This window comes from Perissodus microlepis, chromosome 8, assembly GCF_051167445.1.
Source record: "Perissodus microlepis isolate ML-2025 ecotype Zambia chromosome 8, ASM5116744v1, whole genome shotgun sequence".
In the NCBI taxonomy this organism is placed as follows: domain Eukaryota; kingdom Metazoa; phylum Chordata; class Actinopteri; order Cichliformes; family Cichlidae; genus Perissodus; species Perissodus microlepis.
Window position 1 is genome coordinate 14,375,646 of NC_140468.1, and position 26,371 is coordinate 14,402,016.

General features: G+C 40.4%; 1 protein-coding gene across 1 annotated transcript in view; it reads left to right on the plus strand.

Moving 5' to 3' along the window:
- The window catches only part of nrg3b (neuregulin 3b), a 211,646-nt gene extending 197,578 nt beyond the window's left edge, over positions 1-14,068 (plus strand). The window contains exons 9-10 of the mRNA XM_084937696.1: positions 9,515-9,697; positions 12,839-14,068. Of these exons, the coding sequence (XP_084793822.1) occupies positions 9,515-9,697; positions 12,839-13,583 (928 nt within the window). The 3' untranslated portion in view covers positions 13,584-14,068. The remainder of the gene's footprint in view (positions 1-9,514; positions 9,698-12,838) is intronic.
- The last annotated feature ends 12,303 nt before the right edge of the window (positions 14,069-26,371 follow it).

The following is a 26,371-nucleotide window of genomic DNA, read 5'->3' on the forward strand; positions in this document are numbered from 1 at the left end:
CATAATAACACTCCTCCAAGGAGAAGTGAATTTAATGTCCAGAGTTAAACACTGACTCAGCCCAATTTTTATGCCATCCTTCAAATGACAGAAGATTCAAGGAAATGAACAGCGCTTTTGCTACGAGGGATATCGCAAGCAGGGTTGCTTTGTGATCACAGCACTCAGTATCAAATGCTGCAGTTTCCAATCCTCAGAAGAACACAGGGATGTGGATATAGGCCGCGCTACAATGGCCTCATCTGAGCTGTTTACAGAGACGTTTCATTTGCTTTGATGATATGGAAGCAGGCACACTTTGACAGTTAATGCCATTCAGTCACACGACATGTAAGCCTGCCATCTTTTCAAAGAAGTTTATTTTCCTTAGAAGCTATTACACGGATTGTTGATCCTCATACTTGTTGCCTGTTACCTGAGATGATTGGTACCAAATCTGAATAACAGTGTTGGAGCTGCACATTATGTTACAATGCAAGATATAGCACTGTGCAAAAGTCTTGAGCCACCCTTTTCTTTATATTTTGCGTGGGGAATGGTACATAATTGCAGTGATTAAAACTTGCAAACATGCATGGAAATGAAGCACAAACAGGCAAACGCAAAATAGTTCTCCAGGCTTGTTGAAGGAAATTCAAAGCTCTTCTTTGGATGTTGGCTGCCTTTTGTTCTGTTCTCTGTCAAGATGTTCCCACTGCTGCAGTATTATTGAGGTTTGGGCTTTGGCCAGATCAGTCTATGACTGATAGTGCTCCATTGTGTGCTTTTTCTTTTCAGGTATACTTGAACCTCACTGGGAATATGTTTTGAATCATTTTCATGCTGAAAAATAAAGCCGTTACCAATCAGATGCTTTCCAGATGGTATTACACGCTGGATTGAAATGTAATTATTTTTCAGTTTTGACAAGATCGGCAACACCACTGGCTGAAATTTAGCCCCAAACCACCACAGAGCCTCCACCATGTTTTAAAGATGGTTGTAGACACTCAATGTTCTGGATCTCCTCCATTTATACTGGTTAAATAGTTCTAATACTGTTTTATGACTTGTCAAACGGCATTAGCGTTCACATTTTCCATAGATTCAACAAAAGAAAGGGATGCAAATTATCTATTTTTGCAACTAGCTGCAAATAGTTTTTTGCCAAGTTCTTATGTGTGGACAAAATGCTGATTCACCCCTTGAGTCAGGTGCCTTTTTTATGCTTGAATGAATTTATAGGTCAGTGTTGTGGCTAGACAAAAAAAACCTCTGAAAACTGAGAACTGTTGCTCAACTCACCACTTTCATAAAATTAAAATAAAAAAGTGAAATAGAAATGAAATGAAATGAAATAGAAAGAAATCAGGGGTGACTCAATACTTTTAAACAGAACTGTTTTAACATATTTATTTAAAACCGCATTATTTTTGGTTTAGCGTGATGGATTTTCCATATTCTGCATCAAAAACACAGAATACAGCATGTACAGAGATTAAAAGAGCCTATGTTAGGGTAGAAAACGGTGAATGGCGAGCTTGTCTCTATATACCGAGGAAGGTTTTTTTTTTTTTTATGTGTGGCTGTCTGCGATACCACCTTTAGTGAAAGCCCCACTGTGGCAGCAGTTATTCTGTTTTAATGGACCAGTGCTGTGTCAAAGACGAAAGTTTTTTTACAAAAAAAGGTTGTCATATGTGGCTGCGGGGATGGTACCATCTCCCTCTGGTGTTTTATTCTCCGCAGTGTCGTGCAGGTGCCTCATGAAGGGCAGCTGACAGTCAATCATCTGTTCAGCTTGCTCTCAAAGTAGGCCGAGGCAGGGGAGAACTAGACTGTGATGGATGATGTTGAGATGCTTTCAGCTATTGACCTGAAAGTGGACCACAACGTGAGCTATCAGGAGAACTGCACCATAAAAATGTGTCAATATGGCCTATCAATACTGCTGAAAATGGTTACCTGTGTCTCATTGGTTTATAATTAGGCTGGATTATATGCAAACTGATTCACTTGTAATGCAGATTGCCTCTGTTGAGCTGAGATTTGGTTAAATGTCACAATACGATTCTAAAACAGCTGTAACGTAATCTTTAACCAACTTAGCATTGATACGTTAGTGCGTCTGAACCTTCGGTAATTAGCATTAAGCACTGGCTTAATGCTAATTAAGGCTGACAGGATTTGTTGTTTTGCACAAGCAAACGTTATCCTTTAATACACGTCACCAAAGGCATTAGCAATATCTTGCCTTGCAGTCAATGGAAATGTTTGCAATAGAAGATATTTGTTTAAAACCCATAAATATCATCCAACATTTGCACTAGTGGAAAATCCAGAAGATCTTATCAACATTTTTGAAACATGGTTTGTTGCAGAGAGTTTCTCTGTGAAAAATAGTTAGAAAAAGACAGTCTTCTTCAAAAAAGACAGGTGATTGGTTGAACCATCTGCGCAATAGCCCCACCATGGACTAAACTCAAACAGCAGATCAACAAGCCACAGGACAACCAAGGAACATCAAAGAGGGGAAGAAAACAACAGATTCAGAAGACCTTGAAAGCTTTGAAAGCTAGCAAGATTTCTTAAAGAAAATATGCATATAAAGGACTCCTAAAGATACTTAACAAATACTTTGTTAGGTGATTACATATAAGATCCATTATTAAAGGTAAACCAGACCTTTAGTTGACCTTATACGCCCCATAGTTCTCCTCCTATTTCACTGTACCGACTTCAGTGCGCCTTTGATTGCATGCAGTAGTTGACAAACTTAGTAAGATGGATTCTTTGGTGATTATGAATCTCGTGTGAATCCAGATCTCTTGTAAGGTAAATCAACTTAAGTAGAATTAATCCTTTGAGGACTGCCATTGCACAAAATCCCATGACTGTCCCTAGATTAAGTCTCTGGGCAAAAGAAAAGTGCTCGAAAATAATCGAAACACCATAGCTCACTCTCTTCAGTAGGGCTGGGCCATTCAATACCGTTCACGGTAATACCGGTATAATGTTAGGCAATCATAAGAAAATGAAATATCGTGATAGAATATGGGTAAAACGTGCATGCGCAGTGCCTTTGTTTTAATACAGGGAGTGCAGAATTATTAGGCAAATGAGTATTTTGTCCACATCATCCTCTTCATGCATGTTGTCGTACTCCAAGCTGTATAGGCTCGAAAGCCTACTACCAATTAAGCATATTAGGTGATGTGCATCTCTGTAATGAGAAGGGGTGTGGTCTAATGACATCAACACCCTATATCAGGTGTGCATAATTATTAGGCAACGTCCTTTCCTTTGGCAAAAGGGGTCAAAAGAAGGACTTGACAGGCTCAGAAAAGTCAAAAATAGTGAGATATCTTGCAGAGGGATACAGCAATCTCAAAATTGCAAAGCTTCTGAAGCGTGATCATCGAACAATCAAGCGTTTCATTCAAAATAGTCAACAGGGTCGCAAGAAGTGTGTGGAAAAACCAAGGCGCAAAATAACTGCCCATGAACTGAGAAAAGTCAAGCGTGCAGCTGCCAAGATGCCACTTGCCACCAGTTTGGCCATATTTCAGAGCTGCAACATCACTGGAGTGCCCAAAAGCACAAGGTGTGCAATACTCAGAGACATGGCCAAGGTAAGAAAGGCTGAAAGACGACCACCACTGAACAAGACACACAAGCTGAAACGTCAAGACTGGGCCAAGAAATATCTCAAGACTGGTTTTTCTAAGGTTTTATGGACTGATGAAATGAGAGTGAGTCTTGATGGGCCAGATGGATGGGCCCGTGGCTGGATTGGTAAAGGGCAGAGAGCTCCAGTCCGACTCAGACGCCAGCAAGGTGGAGGTGGAGTACTGGTTTGGGCTGGTATCATCAAAGATGAGCTTGTGGGGCCTTTTCGGGTTGAGGATGGAGTCAAGCTCAACTCCCAGTCCTACTGCCAGTTTCTGGAAGACACCTTCTTCAAGCAGTGGTACAGGAAGAAGTCTGCATCCTTCAAGAAAAACATGATTTCCATGCAGGACAATGCTCCATCACACGCGTCCAAGTACTCCACAGCGTGGCTGGCAAGAAAGGGTATAAATGAAGAAAAACTAATGACATGGCCTCCTTGTTCACCTGATCTGAACCCCATTGAGAACCTGTGGTCCATCATCAAATGTGAGATTTACAAGGAGGGAAAACAGTACACCCCTCTGAACAGTGTCTGGGAGGATGTGGTTGCTGCTGCACGCAATGTTGATGGTGAACAGATCAAAACACTGACAGAATCCATGGATGGCAGGCTTTTGAGTGTCCTTGCAAAGAAAGGTGGCTATATTGGTCGCTGATTTGTTTTTGTTTTGTTTTTGAATGTCAGAAATGTATATTTGTGAATGTGGAGATGTTATATTGGTTTCACTGGTAAAAAGAAATAATTGAAATGGGTATATATTTGTTTTTTGTTAAGTTGCCTAATAATTATGCACAGTAATAGTCACCTGCACACACAGATATCCCCCTAAAATAGCTAAAACTAAAAACAAACTACAAACTACTTCCAAAAACATTCAGCTTTGATATTAATGAGTTTTTTGGGTTCATTGAGAACATGGTTGTTGTTCAATAATAAAATTATTTCTCAAAAATACAACTTGCCTAATAATTCTGCACTCCCTGTATGCACATGGCAGAAAAAGCATGGCGGACACGGAGAATGAGAAGGGCGAAAACGGATCGTTGAATGAAACGGATGAACCAGAATTGGTTTGTAAAAATGCTGCAACCTCAGTGGTGTGGAATTGGTTTAGCTTTCGTCCGGCAGATACACACCAAAGCACAATTTTTGGTAGAGCATGCAAGCGGGCCATCGTTATTACCGTGTTTTTCAGAAAATACGGCACACTTAAAATCCTTTGATTTTCTGAAAAAGCGACAGTGCCCCTTATAATCCGGTGCGCTTTATGTATGAATTCTGGTTGTGCTTACTGACCTTGAACCGATTTTATGTGGTACACAGCGCTCGAAAATCTGTCAAAAAATGTTTTAGTACGACTTTGATACGCTACGAAGCCGCACCGCTTGATGGATTGTCGGAGCATTACAGGTATCGTAGGCTGGAGCCTCGCGGAGTGATACGTACTGTGCTTCAACATAATATTACCGTATTGTGTGTGTGTATAACCTCTTTTTAAGTTTTGTGGATATTATACATGGTTATGCTCAGGATATGTCGGCCAATTTTCACTGGAAATGGTTAAACTGTCAGCAAGGAATTTGCATAAAAAAAACAGCTGCTTGTTTAAGTGAAAATACATTGATGGGTTTTTTGGTTTTGTTTTTTGCACTAATAAAGTTGCGGAGTTGTAAATTATTTTGTCTCGTGTTAATTATATCATCAGTTATATCGTTATCGCAAATTTTCAAATATATATCGTGATAAATATTTTTGGCCATATTGCCCTGTCATACTCAGCCTATTCGTGGGGATGCTGCCTTTGATGGCAGCTGGGAATTTCTGGCTCCAGAACTGAGATTTTTCAGCCCTGATTTCCATGATTTAAGTCATTCAGCCAAGAATACTTGGCAATACAATGCTGGTTAAATATGAACTTAAAACCTTGTGCCATGTGTTATCTAGCATATCAGCGCCAAAAACAATTAAATCTTTATTTTGTTCACCTGATATAATATTTGACAAAGGATGTATTGAGCTTGTTTTTCCTGCTCTTCTGCTCCTGCAGTTAAATGAACTACACGCCTGTTGATTCACATTGTTGATTGCAGAAAAAAAGCTCAAGGCAACCATCGTTCATCAAATGTTTAGAGGTCAAAAATCATTTCGATTCGTAACTTCCCACTTGCGTGTCCTATTGAATGCGGTAATATGTACGAGTTGCTTTGATGAAAACAGTGGACTCTTGCTGTCACAAGTCAATTGCTGTTTTCACTTAAATTCAATTGATTACAATGATTCCTTTGTCATGATGGTATTATGAGAAAATTGTAGTAAGAAGCCTAATCAATGTGCTGAAAGCCAGCACGTGTGGCTTGTACATGTTGAGTAGGGGACATAATCAGTATCCATAGTGAATATCAGAAGTGCTATGTGGGTGTTTCCTGCTGGTTTAGTAGAAAATTGTGTTTACTCTGAAAATGTGGCATATTTTTTCCATTTTTTTAACTCACCTCAGGTTCTTTGTCACATGCCACCCCCCTCTGTTTTCCTGCCGTTTCTCTCTCTCTGCGATATGTCCGGTAAAGGCATTAACAGAGGGAGGAAGTGGTTTAAATAAGTACTGGATTACCCTACCAACCAGGCTTACCCATTTAACATCAGGGGGTTGCACAGTCTTGTTGAATTGTGGAGATAAGCAGCTGCCTTTCTGTTTTAAAAGGTTCAACTTTTATCATTCAGTAATTACAACAGCCCCAAAAAAAAAAAAAATCATGTTTTCATGTTTTTTCCAGTTCTCGGTTAATCCTAATTAAAAAAAAAAAAAAATATATCAGCATGCTAATAGCCAACAAAACGGACAATATTTAGCTGTATTCATATCAGCTTTTTACAACATCAGTCGATATAAAAGCCAGCAAACACTAGAGCCAACATTGTGTATGCTTTTTGTTCCACAGCCACGGACATCAGGAAGTTACTGTAGCTGAGCATTTTTTTGTTGTTGTTTTTTTCAGTGTTCCAGTGGTTTATCAATTATTTAGCAGCCATCCACTGGACTATTTAGCTTACTGCATGAAATAAAAGGAATCAGGGAGTTCAGTTTAATGACTGGCAAGAAAATCCTAAAGTTTGAACATCTTGATTACTATTTCAATAACAAGAAGAATCAAACAATGCAGCACTTCATACACAAGCCATTTTTGTGCTGTGCCAAATTATTCAAGAGCCAAAATCAAGCTGTGAGCGCGTGTGGTGCTGATTTTTGTTTAATGGTTCAATACAAAAAAAAAAAGTTATTTACACGACAATAATAATATGTTTCGGCTCTTTTCAGTGGTTCAGATTAACTAGCACAATCAACTGACATATTGATCACAGAGGATTTGCTGGTAAGCAACGATCAGGGGAGCCACGGTGTCTTAAAGAAATTCATAATAACATCAAAATAATTGAGTGTATTTGTGATTACATATTCATTGGGAGCTGTTTGTCTTTGCATGATGTGCTCACACATCAGATTGCATTATGGCTCGGTATACCTTGGATTTAATACCATTGCTTCATTACTGCAGACATCCAGGGATCTGCTTTGAGGCAGACCACCTACTGCCCACAGACCAATTTAAAAACTGTGTGCCTAAACAGGAAGCTCAGTCTCTAAAGGCAGCTGCTTCTATCATTAACAGCAGTAGAATATCAGTATGTAAGCTAGAGGTCATTTTCAAGGTGCAGGATAACCCCTAACAATACATGGCATTTATTTGAAGTTCACAGAAAGAAAACACTAAAGCAGTGTTTTCTATATGTTCTGAACGATATAGGTCTGTATGTAAACTTCGTTAGCATGTTAGCACTTGCTTAACCATGCTAGTGCATGGCTCTTTGGATCAAAATGACACTTTAAAATGTAACATTAAAACTGCAACGATTATCCTGTAATTTGCGTTGAATGGCTAAATCAAAAATTATGGAAATAATCGAACTCTACAAGTAGGAGTGACACTTTCTTCTTGGTGATTCCCAGCTTCCAGCATCCATCACTGACAATAAAATGTGTAAACACAGATGTTAATTCAAAAATGAGTGTTTAAAATGTTGAATGTTCGGTCCATGAATCCATCCATCCATTTTCTTCCGGGGGAAGCTCGCAGGGGCCACAGGATAAGCAGAGAAGCCCAGACTGGCCTCTCCCCAGCCACCTCCTCCAGCGTATCCGGGGGAACACCAAGGCGGTCCCAGGCCAGCCGAGTGAAATAATCTCTCCAGCATGTCCTGGGTCTGCCCAGAGGTGGGATATGCCCGGAACACCTCAGTCAAGATGCGCCCAGGAGGCATCCTTGTCAGATGCCTGAACCACTTCAACTGTCTCCTTTTGATGTGGAGGAGCAGCGGCTCTACTCTGAGCCCCTCCCGGATGGCCTAACTCCTCACCCTGTCTCTAAGGGTGAGGCCAACCACCCTTTGGAGAAAGCTCATTCCCGCCGCTTGTATCCGCAATCTCGTTCTTTCAGTCACTAACCAAAGCTCATAACCATAGGTGAGGTTACTCAAAGAAGGCTTCCCTATTGCTGTGTTGAAGAATAAAGGTGGTCGTACCAAATACAGACTTAAAATATTGACATTAAAAACCAGGAGAGACTCAAGACTTTTGCACTGTTTCCTCTCAAGCAGCACAGGGCTTTTCATTTAAGCATGTATGTAAAAAACTTTTTATATTAATCTTTTAATTCTAAAGCAGCCCTCAAAGTAGATGAAAAAGTATTTGTTTAATAGTGTAACACACCTCTCCTAGAATGCACTGCAGTAAGTACACAGCCTCTTCTCCGGCACCTGGTTCGAGGCAAAATCTCTGAGATTTGTTCAATAAAACCCAGGGAGAAACTAGTCCTGCATCTTTACATTCACAGGCAACAAAAACAGAGCATCATCACACTGCTAACCTCCACATTTGCCTTGGGATTAGACCTTTTCACAGCACATATTGCAGGGAAAGCACGGGTGTATTTTTGTAATATGAAAAAACAGCTGCATTCTTCGTAGGTGAGCCAATTCCAAGAATGAATGAATGCTTGGCATGAAAACCATCTTTCTATGCTACATGTGCGCTTTGTGAATGTTAATTAATCTAAGCCCCCTTTTCAACAGGTAGAAGGGAGTGAAAAAAAGAAAGCGTAGGGAATACATACTAATCTTGAAATTAAAACATTTACACTAAAGATATTTTTTGGAGGGGGGGTGGCGTTTCAAGCGCATTCGCGTTTCCCTTTAAGGCACAGCTTGAGATTTCTCCCATAGTTCCTTCCCACCTCTCTTGCGGGGGTGGGAAGAGTGTGGAGTTTGCATGTTATCTCTGTGCCTGCGTGGGTTCTCTCTGGGTGCTCTGGATTCCTCCCACAATCCAAAGCATGTTAGGTTAATTGGTGATTTTAAATTGGCCACAGGTGCGAATGTGAGGTTGGATGTTTGTCTGTCTGTCTGCGTTAGCCCTGAGATAAACTGGCAACCTGTCTGCCGTGTACCGAGCCTTTCAGCCTGAATTAGATAAGCAGATGAAAATGGATGGATGAATGGAAATGATTCCATTCTTATGTAAATTGTATTGCTTATTGATAACTTACGATTCCTTTCAGGTGTATCTGATTCATCTGTCTCATAAGCTTCGATACCAGGGTAATTTCCGTGTCGAGTCAATTGAATGTGGGATTGGATTTTGTTTTTTTCCCCTTTCAAGTCTCAAGCACAAAGGTCGATTTACTCCAGACCATTTTTACATCATGAAACCCTAGAAAGGACATCTATAGCTGATACAACAGATGAATTAGTGAACGGTCTTTACCTGATGACTCTCACCCATCTCTTTTGCATGCTGTCTGGTTTCAGGAGTAGTTCGCTCTCACTCAGCCCAGCCCTACAACGGAGAGAGACTAATTACTTTAGGACTCCACCCATTTCCAGAGGGAAACACAAAATATCCACAAATCTTCTTGATGGATCCAGAGTGGCAGGGCATGTCTACAAACACTTGCAGGAGGATGAGTCATCAGACATGGAGTCCATAAGAAGGTGAAACTATTTCTTTGTCTCGTTATTAGTTTTGTCATGTTTGTTTGAGCTAGCAAAGAGGAAATTCTCTTCGCCTCCCTCCACACCGAGGTCAAATAGCCGGTTCAGTGATACAGACCTCTGGACTAACTAAGGTTAAGTCGGAGTGGCAGAGGGATAATTTAGGGAGAAATGAGTTTATGACTGGAAGACTCTCAGTTCAAATCTGTGAACCAGCCTATGAAATGTGATCCAGGGAAATAAATGAGATCTGCAGTGCCCCCCTCCCCCCCCTCCTCTTTCAGCTGGGACTGTCACAATTAATTTGGAGAACACACTTGATCCCAAAAGCGCAACAGTATCATGGTGCTGGGGAAGATGTGTGTAATCCTCGCTGCCACTGGGCTGCTGCTGTGAATGAAAATTTGTTTTATCTGCATGTTTTAACAGGGTTAAAAATACAACGGCTGTGCCAAAGCTAATTACCAAATGATGCACGGGTTCACACGAATTTCTAGCTATCCAAAACGGTTTGATTTTGGCTAATGATCAAGAATGGGAAGCGTCATAGTTCACATATCAACAAAATGATTAATTTTCTGTAATTTACAAGCTGAGTATAAAGCCACATTAGATGACTGTGGCCTCTTAGAACAGGCTACATGTTGAAATGGATTACTTCCAGGCTTTTGCACATCTTGAATTGCCCCCATGCTCCCGCTGATGTCGAGTGAAGCGAGCTGGCCTATTTTGACGTCCATCCCGAGCGAAGCTCAGCTACTGGTGCTGTTTCAGGAGCCATTAGAAGCGAGAGGGACTTTTGGCACAGCCTAGTCTGCAGACTTAAAACACATTTAAAAAGTACAGACTGGTCACGCTTGCTAAAATGTGATGTGATGTGAAATCCTCTCTGACATACTGATTTTTTATGTTAAAACAAAGCTTTTCACGTTAGTTATAACTTTTCTTTTGCCCTTTTTTCAGGCTGATTGTTGCGTAACGACCACCAAAGACGGAAAATATTTATCACTGAGGTGCTTGTATTCCTCGGTGCATTGATGCATAATGTCAAGCAGCTCCACTGGCATTTCTCCTTCAAAACACTGTAAACATTAAATAAGTGTAGGTTTTATTTACAGATGCAGACAAGAGCATCTTTAATCCTGAGTAAGACAGTCCTGTTTAGCATATGACTCAGAAGCAGCCTAATTTGCTGTCACTGTGTGGAACTTGAGCAATAGCACTGTTAACAGAAACGTCTGTCATTAAAGCAGCAGTGTCCCCTGTGCATTTCACACACTTTAAAGTGCCTAGCAATGTTCCTATTAGCATGCAAACCTGATTGAGCATTACAGTGACTTGTAAGTTACACTGCAAGCTGCCAAACTCTTTATGTGACCTATTTCCATAATTTACATTTTTAAACAAAGCTCCACGGAGCTCAGCAGTTCTTTCAAATGGCTGTGCAGAAAGATCCTTCAGGAGCAGTTTCCCTCTAAACACACACACACACACACACACACACACACACACACACACACACACACACACACACACACACACGCTCGCACTTATAAGGAGTAACGAAACAAACTAATAAAGAAGCTGACAAGAATTTTTTTCACAACGGCGAAATCTGTAATGGTATAGGCAATTAAATCTGCCACGCTTTGTCAAATGTTTAGGAGAGGAGCTGAAATAGGAGGGCTTGACATCTTCTTGGGGATAAAATTGCATTTGTGTAGTTAAACAATTTAGATCTCATTAGCCACTGATAATTCCCCCACACATCCATCACTCAAATATGGCTTTCGCTGGCCTTCTGGAGGTTGAAATGACCTATTTCTCAACTTACAAGCCACGCAACACCAAGCTTACAGTCCCCTCCCTCTCCTCCTCCTCCTCCTCCAGCCCCCATGTCTCCCGTGTTGCCATGGATACACCCTCTCATCTCTGGAAATGAGAGACGGGAGGTGGAAAGGAGAGTGAGAGAACGCGAGAGGGGAAAGTGAGGAAAGGAGGAGGAGGACTGAGCCGAGAAGTAAAGATGGAGGCACCGAGTCCGGCGTGGTGGAAAGTGTTAATAAAGAGGCGAGAACCACAAACAGACACGAGAGCACTGTTCTGCGTTTTCCATTTTGTGACAACAAATCCCCACAGAGTATTGTCAGTTTCATCATCTGGTGTCAAAACATATTTACCCATCACGGTTAGGGGAGGAATTGAAGGCAAATTTGCTATGGGAGTTATTTTTAGGTTTTGTTTTGATCTGTCGGATTTACCTCCAGCTTGCTTTTGCCCTTCTAATACCAAGGGTGGGGGTGGAGGGTGGGGTGGTAATTCAATTTTTTAAACTTGGTTACGCTACCAACAGTCTTTCAAGGCTGACAATAACACTGGATGCGATTCTAAATGGGAGTCGAGGCTTCAGTAACAACTTTAACAAACATACACAAACTTGCCCACTTGACTCCAGATAAGTTTCCCCTCTCTGCCGTGTTACTGTCATGGCCAACGATAATGCCTTTCAAGCTTATCTGCTTCCGCTCTACGTTTGAAGGAGGATGCATCATCATGCAAATGCACCTGCTGAGACTTACTCCCCCGTTCAACCCTGCTTAATGTTACATCGTGGGCCCATCTGATTACTTGCTTGCTGTGTGAAAACTACAATAAAATGAAATTAGAAGCTGTGTGAAGCCGTGTATTGTTTCTACATACAACAGTCACACAGGGTGGGTCAGGAATCCACCTGCTGTGCTGCTAAAGCCTTAAATCTCTGATAAGGTAGTGATGAGCAGAGGGATTTCTCAGTTAAACATTCATGCAGCAACAGTAGACGCCGCTCATGCCAAGGATTATACATAATTACACGTAGATTATGAAACAACAATACCTAAATAGTGATCATTTTGTTTGGTACAAGATATTTTTGTGCCGGTGTGAAATGATACGGTGAAGCCTTCACAGACTGGCATCTTTCTAAAACACAACGAATGTCATCTTCGTGTTCTAAATATGGAAGGTAACTTCATATTCTCTATTGCTTGGGCTTTTTTTATTTTTTTTTATTTAAAATTAGAAAAGTGTCTAGGATGAAAAGGTCAAATTATAAATGACTTCCTCACCCTGACATTTCCATCCTTTTCTCTTTGCCCAAAGGTGTGATTCTGCCGGCGGAAGGGTCGGCGCCCTCCTGAGCAGGACCTCACTCTCTCACTTCACAGCCAGGAAAGGATGGACTGAGGTCCCCTGCACCCGCCTCGATAAAGGTACGACCTTCCTGCCACCCTCCCTCCGCACCCGATCTGTGCCCATCATCCCTTCGCTCCAAGCGTGTGACCTTGAGGCCGGCCACCCGGTCACGAGTGACCGGAACCAAGCGGGGCTCTTCAAGTGGCACCCCGTGCTGGCTGGAAAGACGGGCCTTCCCGTTAGCAATCCTCCCTCTCCCCCTGAAAGCGTCGTGCTGGTGGCCAGTGTCATGCCCAGCAGCGTTAGCCCCCCCGCCGCCGCCGCTTCTCTCCTGGGGTTGGAGAAGAATCTCGGCTCTCCTCAAACACCCTGCTCCTTTGAAATTACAGTGGAACTCGCGCAGGGGTTAAAACAGAAAAGCCTTTGCAGCCCCATGAAAAGGTCTGGGTCTTACAGTGAGATTCACCACGGTGGCACAAACACTCTTGAGACGAAGACGGCACTGGAGTCAGAGGGGAAAAGTGTCCAGTATTCCCCCAGAGTTCTGCACACAGGCAGCGGGACCAGAGGATGGAAGGCAGCAGGCCAAAGAGAAGCCCGGGGACAGTGCCAAGGTCAGACATCTCTTGTGTACGGAGGGGCAGACTTGGCCACCAAAGGACCCATCTGCAGAGGAATTGGAAACACTTATGCCAAGCCCTCTGCGAGCTGATTGGATTAACTCTGTAAAGAGAAGACACAGTTTCCAATAAATGTATACCTTTGCTGGTGGCTCAGTATGGCTAGCAGGTGGGACCATCTGTGTGGCCACATGGACCAATAACAGATGGCCATCAGTTTTCGAAAGAACACGAACAGATTGAATTCCCGAGGGGGGAAAAAAAAAAAAATATTGACACAAAAGACATCAAATTACGAAAGGAAAAGAGACAAACAAACACGCATTGTGAATAAATGTGACTCAAAAGGAAAACAAAACCATGACTTGAGTGGGAGCTTGACTTAAACAGTGTATTGAAAAAAAATGCCACTATTACAAGGAGCTTCTACTTAGAAACCAAAATAGTGTGTTATCTCTATGTTGTTTCTCTATTGTAAAGAAATGAAATTATATATGTCATATAATATATGTCATATAGACATATATATATTTGACATACAATTGTGACAAAATAAAGACTAAGATAACAGTGTTAATTATGGGCTTTATTCATCTTAATCCATTTTCGTGACTTAATCGGCATTCTGAAATAAATCTGGATAAATATCGAAGTCGAGTCGAACGATTACAAGTAACGACAAAGCTGTCAGGAGATCGTTGCATTTGTTGGAAATACATCAGATTTCAAACATACGAGTTCTCTTTGCTGCACTTTCTACTGTATGTGAAATTGTACTTGCAAATAAACAGTGTATCACCAGAAAATGCAGGAAGCACCAAAAACAAGATTCTTTATAAGTAAAGCAGTGCACCATGTTTGGCTGCTTTAGTATGCCATCGTGCAGCCTTCTGGTCTCTTGCTGATGGGATTTTGCCAGACTAAAAATGGCAACACTTGCTGTTGTTTTTAAAGTTTGTAGTTGTTAACTTGGGAGCCCGTTTTAATGAACTTATTGAAATATTGCCATTAGATAAGCAACAACTACAGCTGGGCCTGTGGATAGTGACAGCCCTGTGACAGTCTAAGTGTTTTGTGAGGGATTATCTGTCCTTCACAATGGAAGGGTCAAGTTGGTTTAGGTACTGTATGTTCAGTAATCCACTTGTCAAATGATAAGATATCAAGCTTTTGCTGGTTCCAAGCTCCTACTTCACTTGTTTAAGCTGTTGGCTTTTTAACGTGTTGTAATCCTATGTTTTATTTAACAGAGGAAAGCCCCCCCTTACAGATGTGCAACACATCTTTTTAAAACTCTACATCCTTTGGGCTCACAGTGTCCAAGACAACAAATACTTGAATGCTTCAGAAAAGATTTCAGTGTTAGCTTAAGATCACAACTTTGGCATAGCGAGTAATTCAAACCACACAGTAACAAAATGATGACCAACCCAATGGATCAAGTTTTATCAGGGAAAATTTGACCTTCATTCCACATCTTTACTGTGCTGATGTGTTCATGATACCCATAACTCCCTAGCCATCACAATATGTCAGCTAGCCCAACTTACTAACCTTTACAAATGTTGCCTGCACATTTCAGTTTTTTTTAAATACTGAAGTCAGAACAGTATCGTGCATCACCTTCAGACAAAAACTAGTGAGCTAACTCCTCTTTTTCAAATGTTAAATGTAATATTTTATCATTTTATTGGAACTGATTTGTTTTTGCAAACCATGGGAGCTTTTGGGACTAGAAATCAAACTTGATAAGTGTATAAAGATTCTGGTTTGGTTCAGTGAAATTCTATTTATGTAGCTCACTGGTTAACAATAAAGGCCTTCTTAATATGATAAAGGTACTTTGTTAGTACACAATCCAACAATCACACTTTTAGCAAGCACTTGGCAACTGCGGGGAGGAAGAACTACCCTTAAACAGGAAGAGCAAAAGACAAAACACAGATAAAAAGAGCATTGGGGGTAATAAACATGGCAAGACACAAACTAAACTATAAACTTCAGAGCACAGCTAAGCTGCTACTACTGCTCTTGCTACAAGTGCTGAACCATATCAATATTACCACAGCCCTTTACCTCTGAGGCATATAACCAAACACCTTCATACCCTATGATGTTAAAATGAAAGAGATGACTGGTGAACTTGCCAGTGTGTTATAGTTGGAGCCACAACCACGAAACTTCAAAATATAGAGAGTGGTATAGGAGTATTGATTGCCGTATCAACATACAAAGTTTCCGTGGTGATGAATGGTACCTTTCCCTTTAAATCTAAAATTTACTGTTTTTTGGTTGGTATTTTTTGCTTGTGCATGTGTGTGCACGCAGGTTTTCCACAATGTATCTCACAAAAAAAAAATATGTAAATTGAGCCGAGGATAATGGGGAAAGCTTTGGTAATGGAACTATTGTGTATGTGAAGAAAAAGGTGACTCAGATACTGTGAATGATAAGAGTTCTTCAAAGATTTTCCATGTTCTCACTGAGTGCAGAATTATACTCATTATTTCCTATGATAAACCTTGTGCCGTATCCATAGGCTATGAGCACAAAAGAAGACCTCCTTCCACAGTGATGAATTCTAACAATGGCCATGAGGTTTGTGGTTGGAAATGAAGCACGGCAGCATACAAGCTGAACGCAATTCTTTATTTATGCCTCATTTACGTCAAATTCACTATATCTCACTTTCCTCCCTTTCAGGTTTGCAATGACTGCTGGCAAGGTAGATTGTACAGCACTTACAAATGGGTATTACTGAGATTTCTTCATCACTTTTTTTTTTTGCAGAATAAAACTATCTTAAGTCTATAAGAAGGCTTTTGTGAAGATTAAAATGAACTTCATTGATCCCTGATGAGAAATAGAGCCAAGACAGCTGCAAAGGAAAGATAAAATTACCATAAATAGAAAATAACTTGCATCCTAAATGAAAATGCATACAGTAAAAGCTGGTAAGACAGAATTTACTATACTTTTCACTGAATTTTCAGATGCTGATGGAGATTTGCATAGGATATGATCACAAAAGGTGCCCCAGGTGTGCGAATACAGTTGTATTTCTTTTCTTATTTTTAAAGTGAATAAATAAAGTGAAGAGCACATTAAATGCTGATATTTCCATACAGGGTATAAGTTATAGTGTGCATGCTGTTTCCTTCATAGCATGCAAAAGATTATGGACTGACGTGTTTCACAGCACTCTAAACATGAAATAAGACTAATGATGGAACACGATTGCCTACTAAAATACAGGTCATCACATTTCTGAATGCATCATTCGGATGTACATTTATCCATCAGCGTTTCATGCTTTACCATCAGGAACAAAGTGATATGTGCAGGAAATAGCGTGAAGCAAATGTAGTATATTACCCTTACCATCTAAAGTAACAACTATGCTGTACGCAGTCATCATTAAGCTAAAATGCAGGCATTGGGTGCACACTGGACCAACCCAAATAATATAGAAGGAAAAACTATCAACTCAAGGGAGTATTTTGCTAGCATGGTGTGGCTACACTTAGACAGAATGGTCTCTGCAAATCAATGCAGCATTGTTTTGAGTGATTATATTTATCCTGTGATGAAACATTTTTATCCTGATGGAATAGTCTCTTCCAGAAAGACAGTGCCCCAATTCATATGGCAGAAAGGGTCACTGAATGATTTGATGAGTATGAAAATGATGTGAATTGTTTGTTATGGCCTTTGCAGTCACTCTCTCAACCCAGATGAATACGATGAGAGATTTTGGAGAGATTTTGTCTTAGGCACACTCTTCACTACCATCAGCAAAACAGCAGAGTGGGAAATATCGTTTGGAAGAGTGGCGTTTCAGCAGAGTATCAATGCAATGGCACACCAAGGAAATGGTGGCCCAGGAATTTACCATGGCCCTAATTTGTCTCCCGTATCTAATTCAAATGGCCTAATATCTGTGAATAGCACTTTGGGATTGCCAAATTACACTTATACCTTATATTCTACCATTTTAAAATCTTGAGCAGATTAGTTTGTCACATTTTGCACATTTTCTGTTAGTGAAAATGTAGCATCTATTTTTTTTTTTTTTTTTATTTAAGTTGGTTTAGGTAGTGTTAAAAAAAAAAAAAAAATTCTAAATCTGTAGATACTGTTTTGCTGTTTTAACAAAGAAGCCTTTAGTGTCTCTATCCAATAATCCACCAAACACTCGAAGTGGATACAGTCAACACTGGACACCAAAGCTCTGAAAATCCCTGATCATATCTCACGGAAAACTGCCAGCTGCGAGGCCATGCTATTTACATACAAGCTCTGAACCACATGTTAACTGATCTTCTTATTGAAAAAAAATTACATAACGACCAATGTGAAAATCACCACGACACAATGGCAAGCTTTCTAAACAGCACACGATTGTAGTCAAATATAAAGCTGGAAATAATAGATTGCTGTCAGAGAAGGCTCTTCCCATGTGGCACTAATGAGAGGCCGTGTGGATTTGAAAAGGCCGGGATCAGTCTTTGATCACAGCTCACAGTGAATGCTGGAAGCGCCGTTTGAAGCATCTTTTTAAAGAGTCGCAGTCTCACTGTTTGCAGACTGGGTTCTCCCTATAAAACATCTGAGGCCAGGGATCCAGGCAACACTCACCCAGACTTAATCAGCTAATATCAGTAGTCCACATGTAACAAAAGTAGTGGATCTATTTTGTGGGAAACGGGAGAAGACGCTGGCATTGTGTAGGGACTACAGCACAAAAATGAAGAGGATGAAAAATTAAGTGTTCTCATTACCTAAAATGAGTCGGGTTTGTTGGAGGTGGGCCCTTACCCTGTAACTCTTTAATTAATCCTCGCAGGTGTTGACTCTTTTATGTTTCTGAAGAATGTCACATACACACTGGTATCTCCTGCTCAGTGTGAGAGGAATACTAATAAGCCAGGGGTGCAAGGGGACTGAAGTTCCCTGCCAGATGGCACGGAGATTATGACGACAGCAGGCCAGCATGTGTAATGCAGAGCTACGAGTGTGGATGTCTCCTAGCATCTCTCACAGGCTCCCCTCGATGTGGGATATCAGGTGATATTTAACATTGCCAGTGGCCATGTTGATAGTGGAAGTTTCTCTCCTGAAAGGAAATATGTTTTGTTTGTTCTTAAGTGACAGCTGCTGACATTGTGAATGCAGCAGATTTAGTAGTTAAGATAGGATCTCCTGCAGTATGTTTTTGATGCTGAAGCTTCCTGCATCTGTTTTTAATGTCTGCATAACTCGCAGTTTCAATGAACTGGCATGTACAAGACCAGAAGTAACACAAACGGAATGCAATCATAATTATGCAAATGGTAAATGCACTGATACTTGTATAGCACTTTTCTACTTTATTGGAATACCTAAAGTGCTTTCTTATTAAACGCCTCATTCACCCATTCATTTATAGAAATGACTTTTTCTGTGCTTAAATGCTTTTAAACTAACCTTCACACTCCGGCGAATGCGAACTCAGTGTTCAGTATCTTGCCCAAGTATATTTTGGCATGTAGACTAGAGCAGCCGGGGATTGAACTGCTGACCTTTTGATTAGTAGATGAGCCAATCTACCTCCGGTTGCACGTGGTTCCCTCCTTTTACATGTCACAATGCTTGGTTGATCAATCAAGATGATACGTATTAGCATAAATAAAGCCAATGTGGAACTGGCTTACACTTGCATTCTATCTGAAGACTACCAGAAGAGAAAAGCTGTGGCAAAAGATTTCTGGACATATAGAAGTTTGATGAGAGAACAGCTTTCTGCCTTGACCTCTGCAAGCATTTTTCTCCTGAGTTAATGGACTCAATCACTCATTTTGGGTAATATTGGACAAAGAAAAATGTCTGTTTTATAAATCTTGGTGAAACAATGGTTCAGTATGGAGGGTCACTGTGCTAAGAAAGCGCACACTCACTGGCTAATGACAGTCACGAGTCTAGTGCTGAATACCCAAAGGTAATATGTAGCACAAACACAAAACTTGGATACTTTGACAGTTTATTTAGCAATGCCAACAAACATGCTAATGTTGCTAATGTTTATATACTTCAATCTGTTCATTATTTGTTTAAAAGAATCAAATTCTCCTTCGTAATCATCCTCTAAACAATATAACAATTATAAATATTACAACAGAGTAGAGAGTTTATAACTGAAGTTTTACCATAAACGTCATTCTGTATTTTTAAGGCTGTCATATTAGCTTGTTCATAAAATACATTTAACAGTAAAAATCATCATTCACACAAGCAGGTGTCATTGTGCTGAGCGATGAACTGCAATGCATCATCTGAGACAGCAGTTTAGATAAACTGCCCCATATGGCAGGAAGAGTTATGTTCAAGACCAATCAAATGCAAGGTGGCAGGGGAGCTATGTTTAGCTTCACGATAGCGCTTAGCTACGGAACACTCCACGTTTTCAATACAAATGGCTATTTTGTAAGATGGCGATGGTGAAAATGGTCATCTCAGCGGGACTTCAGTAACCAGTGGATGATGTCATGCTAGCTATATATATATATAGCTATATCTTTCATACGGTCTACGGTTGGACAATGGGCTGCAGAGCTAATAAAATGGTAAATGGCCTGTATTTGTATAGCGCTTTTCTAGTCCATAGGACCCCAAAGCGCTTTACACTACATTCAGTCATTCACCCATTCACACACACACATCCACACACTGGCGATGGCAAGCTACATTGTAGCCACAGCCACCCTGGGGCGCACTGACAGAGGCGAGGCTGCCGGACACAGGCGCCACCGGGCCCTCTGGGCAAACATGGGGTTAGTATCTTGCCCAAGGATATTTGGCATGCAGCCAGGAGGCAGCCTGGGATCGAACCACCGACCTTCTGATTAGTGGCTGACCTGCTCTGCCACCTGAGCTACAGCCACCCTAATAAATGAGTGAGGAGACATAGAAAGGAGTCTATTGATCAGGAGTGGGCAATTAGTTTTCACCAGGGAACTGGGATGTTCTGGAGCGCCACACCAATAAGCTTATAAAGAGAAAATTAACACTGAACAGAATTGAGTTCGGCTTATTGATACAGATGAATCACAGATGAAGAGCTAATTAGTGCTAATAATGCTAAAAAATTCACTCACCTATAAACAGGAGAACAGACTTTGAGTGATTTGTTAGGCGTTTACCATAGAGCAAGCCGTCCTATTAGCCTGATGACTGCATGAAAAAAAATGCTTAAAAAGTCAGTACCACCAAAAACAAAGTGCAGCTCTGACTCAGATTCATTGGTGATGTTGAGCAGATGACTACCTGCTACAGCTGCAGTGCATTGCTTAATAAGTACAATCAAAACAGATTAATTACATTTTTAAAAAGGGAAAAAATTTATCTAAATGTAATAAAAGTGTTCTTTGATCCCATTTTTGATACTTATTGATCCCAGGATCAAGTGGTCATTCCCAGAATCGTAATTATTGCCACTTTGGCATTTGCTTAATTGTTCAGCCCCAGTTGTCATTTTCAAGAATGTTTTATACTCATAGTATAATTAATACAATTTGTTGAAGATGGGTAAATGCTGCACATAAACAATGCCAGAGTATTACATTTTAGAATTATAAGTGGAAAAAGAGAGTCAAGATAAGACAGCGTGACAAAACCCAGCCAATCTTGTCTTTGTGTCCGCTGCTATTAACATAAGAGGTGGCATCGCTGCATGATTGTTGAACAATGGCCCAAAATGGCGAGCGGAGAGAAGACCTTTCTCTTTCAGTCTGAGGAGCTGACAAGACTTGGCATTTAACAATTATGGTTTTTGACAGCTGATTTTTTTTCTCCTTATTAAACGGTAATCTAGCTGTCCTGCTACTATGTCACTGTGATATCCCAGCTTGGTCAATTATCCATGTGATTTCAGACAAGGGCTTGTTTTTTGTTTTTTTACCCGTAAGGCATTCTTGCAGTATATTATCTTGTGTAGTCTTCCATTTAAATGTAGAGGGATTAGCAGAACAATGCAGCTGCTAAAATGCTGGGAGTTTATCAATGGGGCAGTGCTATTGTTATGTTAGCAACAATAGTCCATCTGCTCCCCCCTCGCTACACTGCTGCCCTGACATTGCGGGTTGGAATTATTAAGCAATTTTTTTTTTACAAAATTTCTCACAAAACTTCTGTTATTCTTTCAGTGTGACACTGTAAAGTAAAATGTATGTGATCATTTGCTTCACTTGCTCAAACCAAAAGTCAAGACAGGAGTTTTAATAATGCCACTGCAGCATTACACTTCTTCCTCTGGAAGAAGAAAAAAAAAAAAAAAAAAAAAAAAAGGCATTCATGCACTAGTAATATCAAGAGGGAGAGTGAGTGATGAGCTCCATAGTGAACAAAAACAGCAGGCTTATTTTGTGGAGGTTTCTAAAAACCGCAGTGCAAAAACATACATCTTAAGGCACGCTCAGATCATTAGGCACACCATTGTCATATCATGTACTATTTTTCAGACAAAGTTTGACACTACACTCGCTTAATGATCAGCCCAAACATATGGATGACGGAGAACTAATTAAGACATCCGAAAACACTTCATTTGGTTGGACGCTGCTGCTTCCTTGAAGTTGACAGTTTAAATTTCCTGCTTCCAAAGGGGTAAAAAAAAAAAAAAAAGGGTCCTAAAAAAAAAAAAAAAAAAAAAAAAAAAGAAGTATATCTTGAGTAATGTGCAGCATTTTGGGCTGGTTTTCAATCATGATGCTCCTATGGGCACATACATCATCAAGTGACATACCAGGCAGCATGTATGTCAATCAGTTCTCAAGGTAAATACTTGTGGATAAAGTTGTTGCATCCTTAGTGATTCATCGGGCCACGGGCCTAGGCTAGATGTAATATGAACATGGACCTAAGACAAAACAGGGTGCTCCCAAGCATGTTAGCCTGCAGTGTGCTGTTGCTGTTAGCTGCAAAGCCAGACAACATAATAAGTACCAGGTACCTTACAAAAATAGGAATAAAAAAGGTTCAAGGTAGTAATTTAGATAACATAGGTGGACCAAAGAGGTGGAAAGTGGGTCTGAAGTCATCCAAAACAAAGTTTTCACAGGACTCTATGGACCCCTAATGGTTCCATAAGAATCAGAGTCAAAGCATTAACCAAGTTCTGCTAATCAAACACAATTTCATTAATTCATCAGCAAGTGTTAGCACTTTTATAAAAGTAGAAGCTTCCTCAGTTTGCTAGTCAGGAGCATTCAGTTGTGTGTTAGCACAATCCCACAATCTTCCTAGGAGTGGATGTCCCCAAATACACCACAAGCTCTTGGGGTTGTGCAATGCTTGGAGAAACTGCAACAACCCCAAGAGCTACATCTAAGATTCTGCAGGCGTTAGTTAGCATGTTAAATGTTAAAGTTCATGAAAGTACAACTACAAAAAGACTGAGTAAGTATGACATGTTTGGAAGGATTGCCGGGAGAAAGCCTCTTCTCTCTAAAAGGAACACGCAGCACAGCCTTGGTTTGCAAAGTTGCATAAGAACAAACCACAGAAGTTCTAGAACAATGACTTGACAGACAAGACCAAAGTGGAGATGTGGCCATAATGCACATCACTACTTTGCAAAAAACAAATGGAGGATATCAGCACAAAAACCTCATACGAACTGCTAAGAGTGGTGGTATCTACAACGATGTGAGAGACTAAGTCATACAGAGAACGACTGCTGCAAGTTACTGGTGTTTCGACAAGCTACTGAATTATTTTTCAAATGACTGTATGCTACCTCCACCAGTGTAAAATATTCTCTTGGCAAAGGAGAAATAACAAAGGTGAGAAGGAAAAAAAAAAAAAAAAAAAAAAAAAAAAGAGGCTGACAGACAGTAGTGTGTTTCATCCCTACATGGCCACCCTATTAACAAGAGGTTGGATCAATACCCACAAAGCTTTTTTCCCAATTAGCTCCATATATGTAGCCAGTGTGGTACTTTAAGAAGTTGTTTTAGTGTTGTCATTGTCACCTTTACAAAGACAGGTACTGTTTAGGGAAATGAATTATAAATACTTTTTTTTTTAAACTATAAATTAAGCACAAAGCGCTCAAGTTTTTTGAAATACACTTGTTTGTAAAGGAAAATATTTGTTTATATCTAATATAATCTGAAAGTAATCACAAGTATTGGAAATGACAATTCATGATTAAAGGAATCATTAATCATAGAGCTTTTTTTTTAATGAATACCTACGCAGTGCAGAGGCCCATTTTCAGCAATCAACTCCTGTGTTCCAGTGGCACATTGTGGTACCTAATGCAAGTTTATCATTGTTAGAAGGCTGATTGATCATTAGAAAAACATTTTCCAATTATGTTAGCGCAGCTGAAAATTGTTCTGCTGATTAAATAAGCAATAAATTTGGCAACTATCATCTCCCATCACAGTATTCTTAAAATGCAGGCTACTCCGCAGGGAGTAAATTGCCAAAAAAAAAAAAAAGTGAAGCTTCCATATAATGGTTTGTATTGTGCCCTTCACAGAACAGAACAACTTGGCTCTAACCAGAGTTGCACAACTGAGCAAGAGGACAAATACATCAGAGTCTCTAGTCAGAGAAACAAATGCCTCGCAGGTTGTCATCTAGCAGCTGTTTCGAATAAAACCAGAAGTTTTGTTGGAAAGGGAAAGGGAGCAGTTCACGTTCTCATGTGAAATATTTGGGAAACTGTGCATGAAACAGCCCTCAATCCTTCAAACATAAATAAAAGGTATTAGCTATACTTTGTAAGAAACTGTTTTTACTCCTGGTAATGTGCTTAGTTAGCATTTGTCATGAATCGCTGTGCGGCAGGCAGGAGTTGGACCCAAAATGCAGGACTCACAGACTCAGGGGATGAACTCAAAATCACAGCTTTATTTGCTGGTCACAGAAAACGAGCATACTAAACTAGGAAAACATAAACTCACACTTTGCAGAGAGGCACACGAGGAAACACACAGCTTGAGGGACGACGCAACACTGACTCAGAGAAACACAGGGTTTAAATACACTGGGAAGTAACGAGGGGAATGAGACACAGAAGGAGGGCACAGCTGGGAGAAATCAGGACTGACGAGACAAGCAAAGCAGGACGCATTCACATAAGACACGGACCTTCAAAGTAAAACAGGAAGTATCACACAGAGACGCGAACTTGACACAGTGGAGACAGCAACTAAGAAACAGAGACATAAACCATAAGGCAGAGGACTCTAAGAACCGAAAGACACAGAGGGAAACTCAAACATACAGACACAGACTTACACAGAACAGAGGGGACACAGAGAGACATGAAGGGCAAGGGATCAAAACTAGAAACCATAGAATCACACACAAGTACAATAATACAAAAATCACAAAGAACTAAAAACGCTGGGTCAGGAGACCCAGGACCCTGACAGCATTTTAACGTGATAAAGCTGCAATAAGTAACAATGCATCATTGTTGGGAGTATTTTTGTGCTGAAAATGGACCTCTACACAACTACAAAGACGTTCTAGTAAAAACATTAAGAACTCTATTATTTTATGACTTATTATTTTCAAGATGTTTGATCAGTTTAGATGAAAACAAATGTGCTTTTCATTCAAATGAAAGGCGATCGGTAAGTCCAAACCTTTGCTGGGAGATGTATGCCCAGACTTAATACAGGAGTTTAGACTATATATGCTTGCCACAAGGGAATTTTCCCAGAAAAATCACTCTTCAGAAGACTCTTTAATACTCTATTATACTTCTGATGTGCAGGAATGACAGGGACACTTCATGTATCCCACCCCCCTGACATACAAAGAAACCCTTAGGGTTGCTGTCAGTGATGGGGCATCCACAAGCTACATCCCTCTGATCCTGAGAGACTCTGGAGTCAGCCTGCAAGACAGATTGTGGTCCTGACCTCAGACTCTGGTTGGGGCTGTGCTATAATCAGGATGTTCCCTATGCACAGGCTGTCAAGATGCAGACTTCAGAACTGCTGAGTTCAAAGTGGAGTGAGGTCATATGATCAGAGAGAGAGAAAGCGTGGAAATATTTCTGTCAAATTCTGTAGTTCTACATTCAGTGATTTCTAGCAACTGTTTCATGGTGGAGGCAGTTTGTGTTAATTAATGCAATCAGGCTCAATGTTAAATTCAGTATCAATCTTCACAGTGCATCTCTACTGTTTCAGCATTTACAGTCTTTTTTTAATAACCAATTTATAACATAAGCATGGATTTCTGAGAAATATCCTTGTTTTTTAAAGAAAAAGACTGATACCAGTGTAAATTTTGTCTAGTAATTACGAAGCTGCAACCAACAGCAAGCGGATGTAGCTCCTCCGCTTATATTGCAAGCTTTGCAAAACATTGACAAAAAGGACCTCAGGACATTACTGCTTCCAGTCAAGAAATAACAAGACACGGCTTGTTACTTTTGCACTTCAGTTTCAGACATACTTTTTTTTTGTTCTTTTAAAAAGGTAAAAATTAGCAAGCTGAAAAGTGATGCCAGTGCAAAAGTGCTTTAATCCACCTTTGCTTTTAGCAGCCAGCAGAGTGTGACCACTAGGGATGGGTATCGTTAAGGTTTTATCCGATACAAGTACCAAACCGGTACTTTTGAAACGGTGCCGGTGCTTAAACGGTGCTTAAAGAATGGAGAACACAAAATTGGTCCAAAAACCTCTCATGTTCAGCTGTTTTTTGTAAAAAGATAACAATGTTAGCCTTTTCTGCAGCTATAGGGGATTTATGGCATCACTCTTGGCTGGAAGCAGTGCTTAATCAATGGAAAAAACACAAACTTTGTCCAAAAACCTCTCATGTTTAGCTGTTTTCCACTTTTTCTTTGGTCATTTTAGCCTTTTTGGCCAGGGTG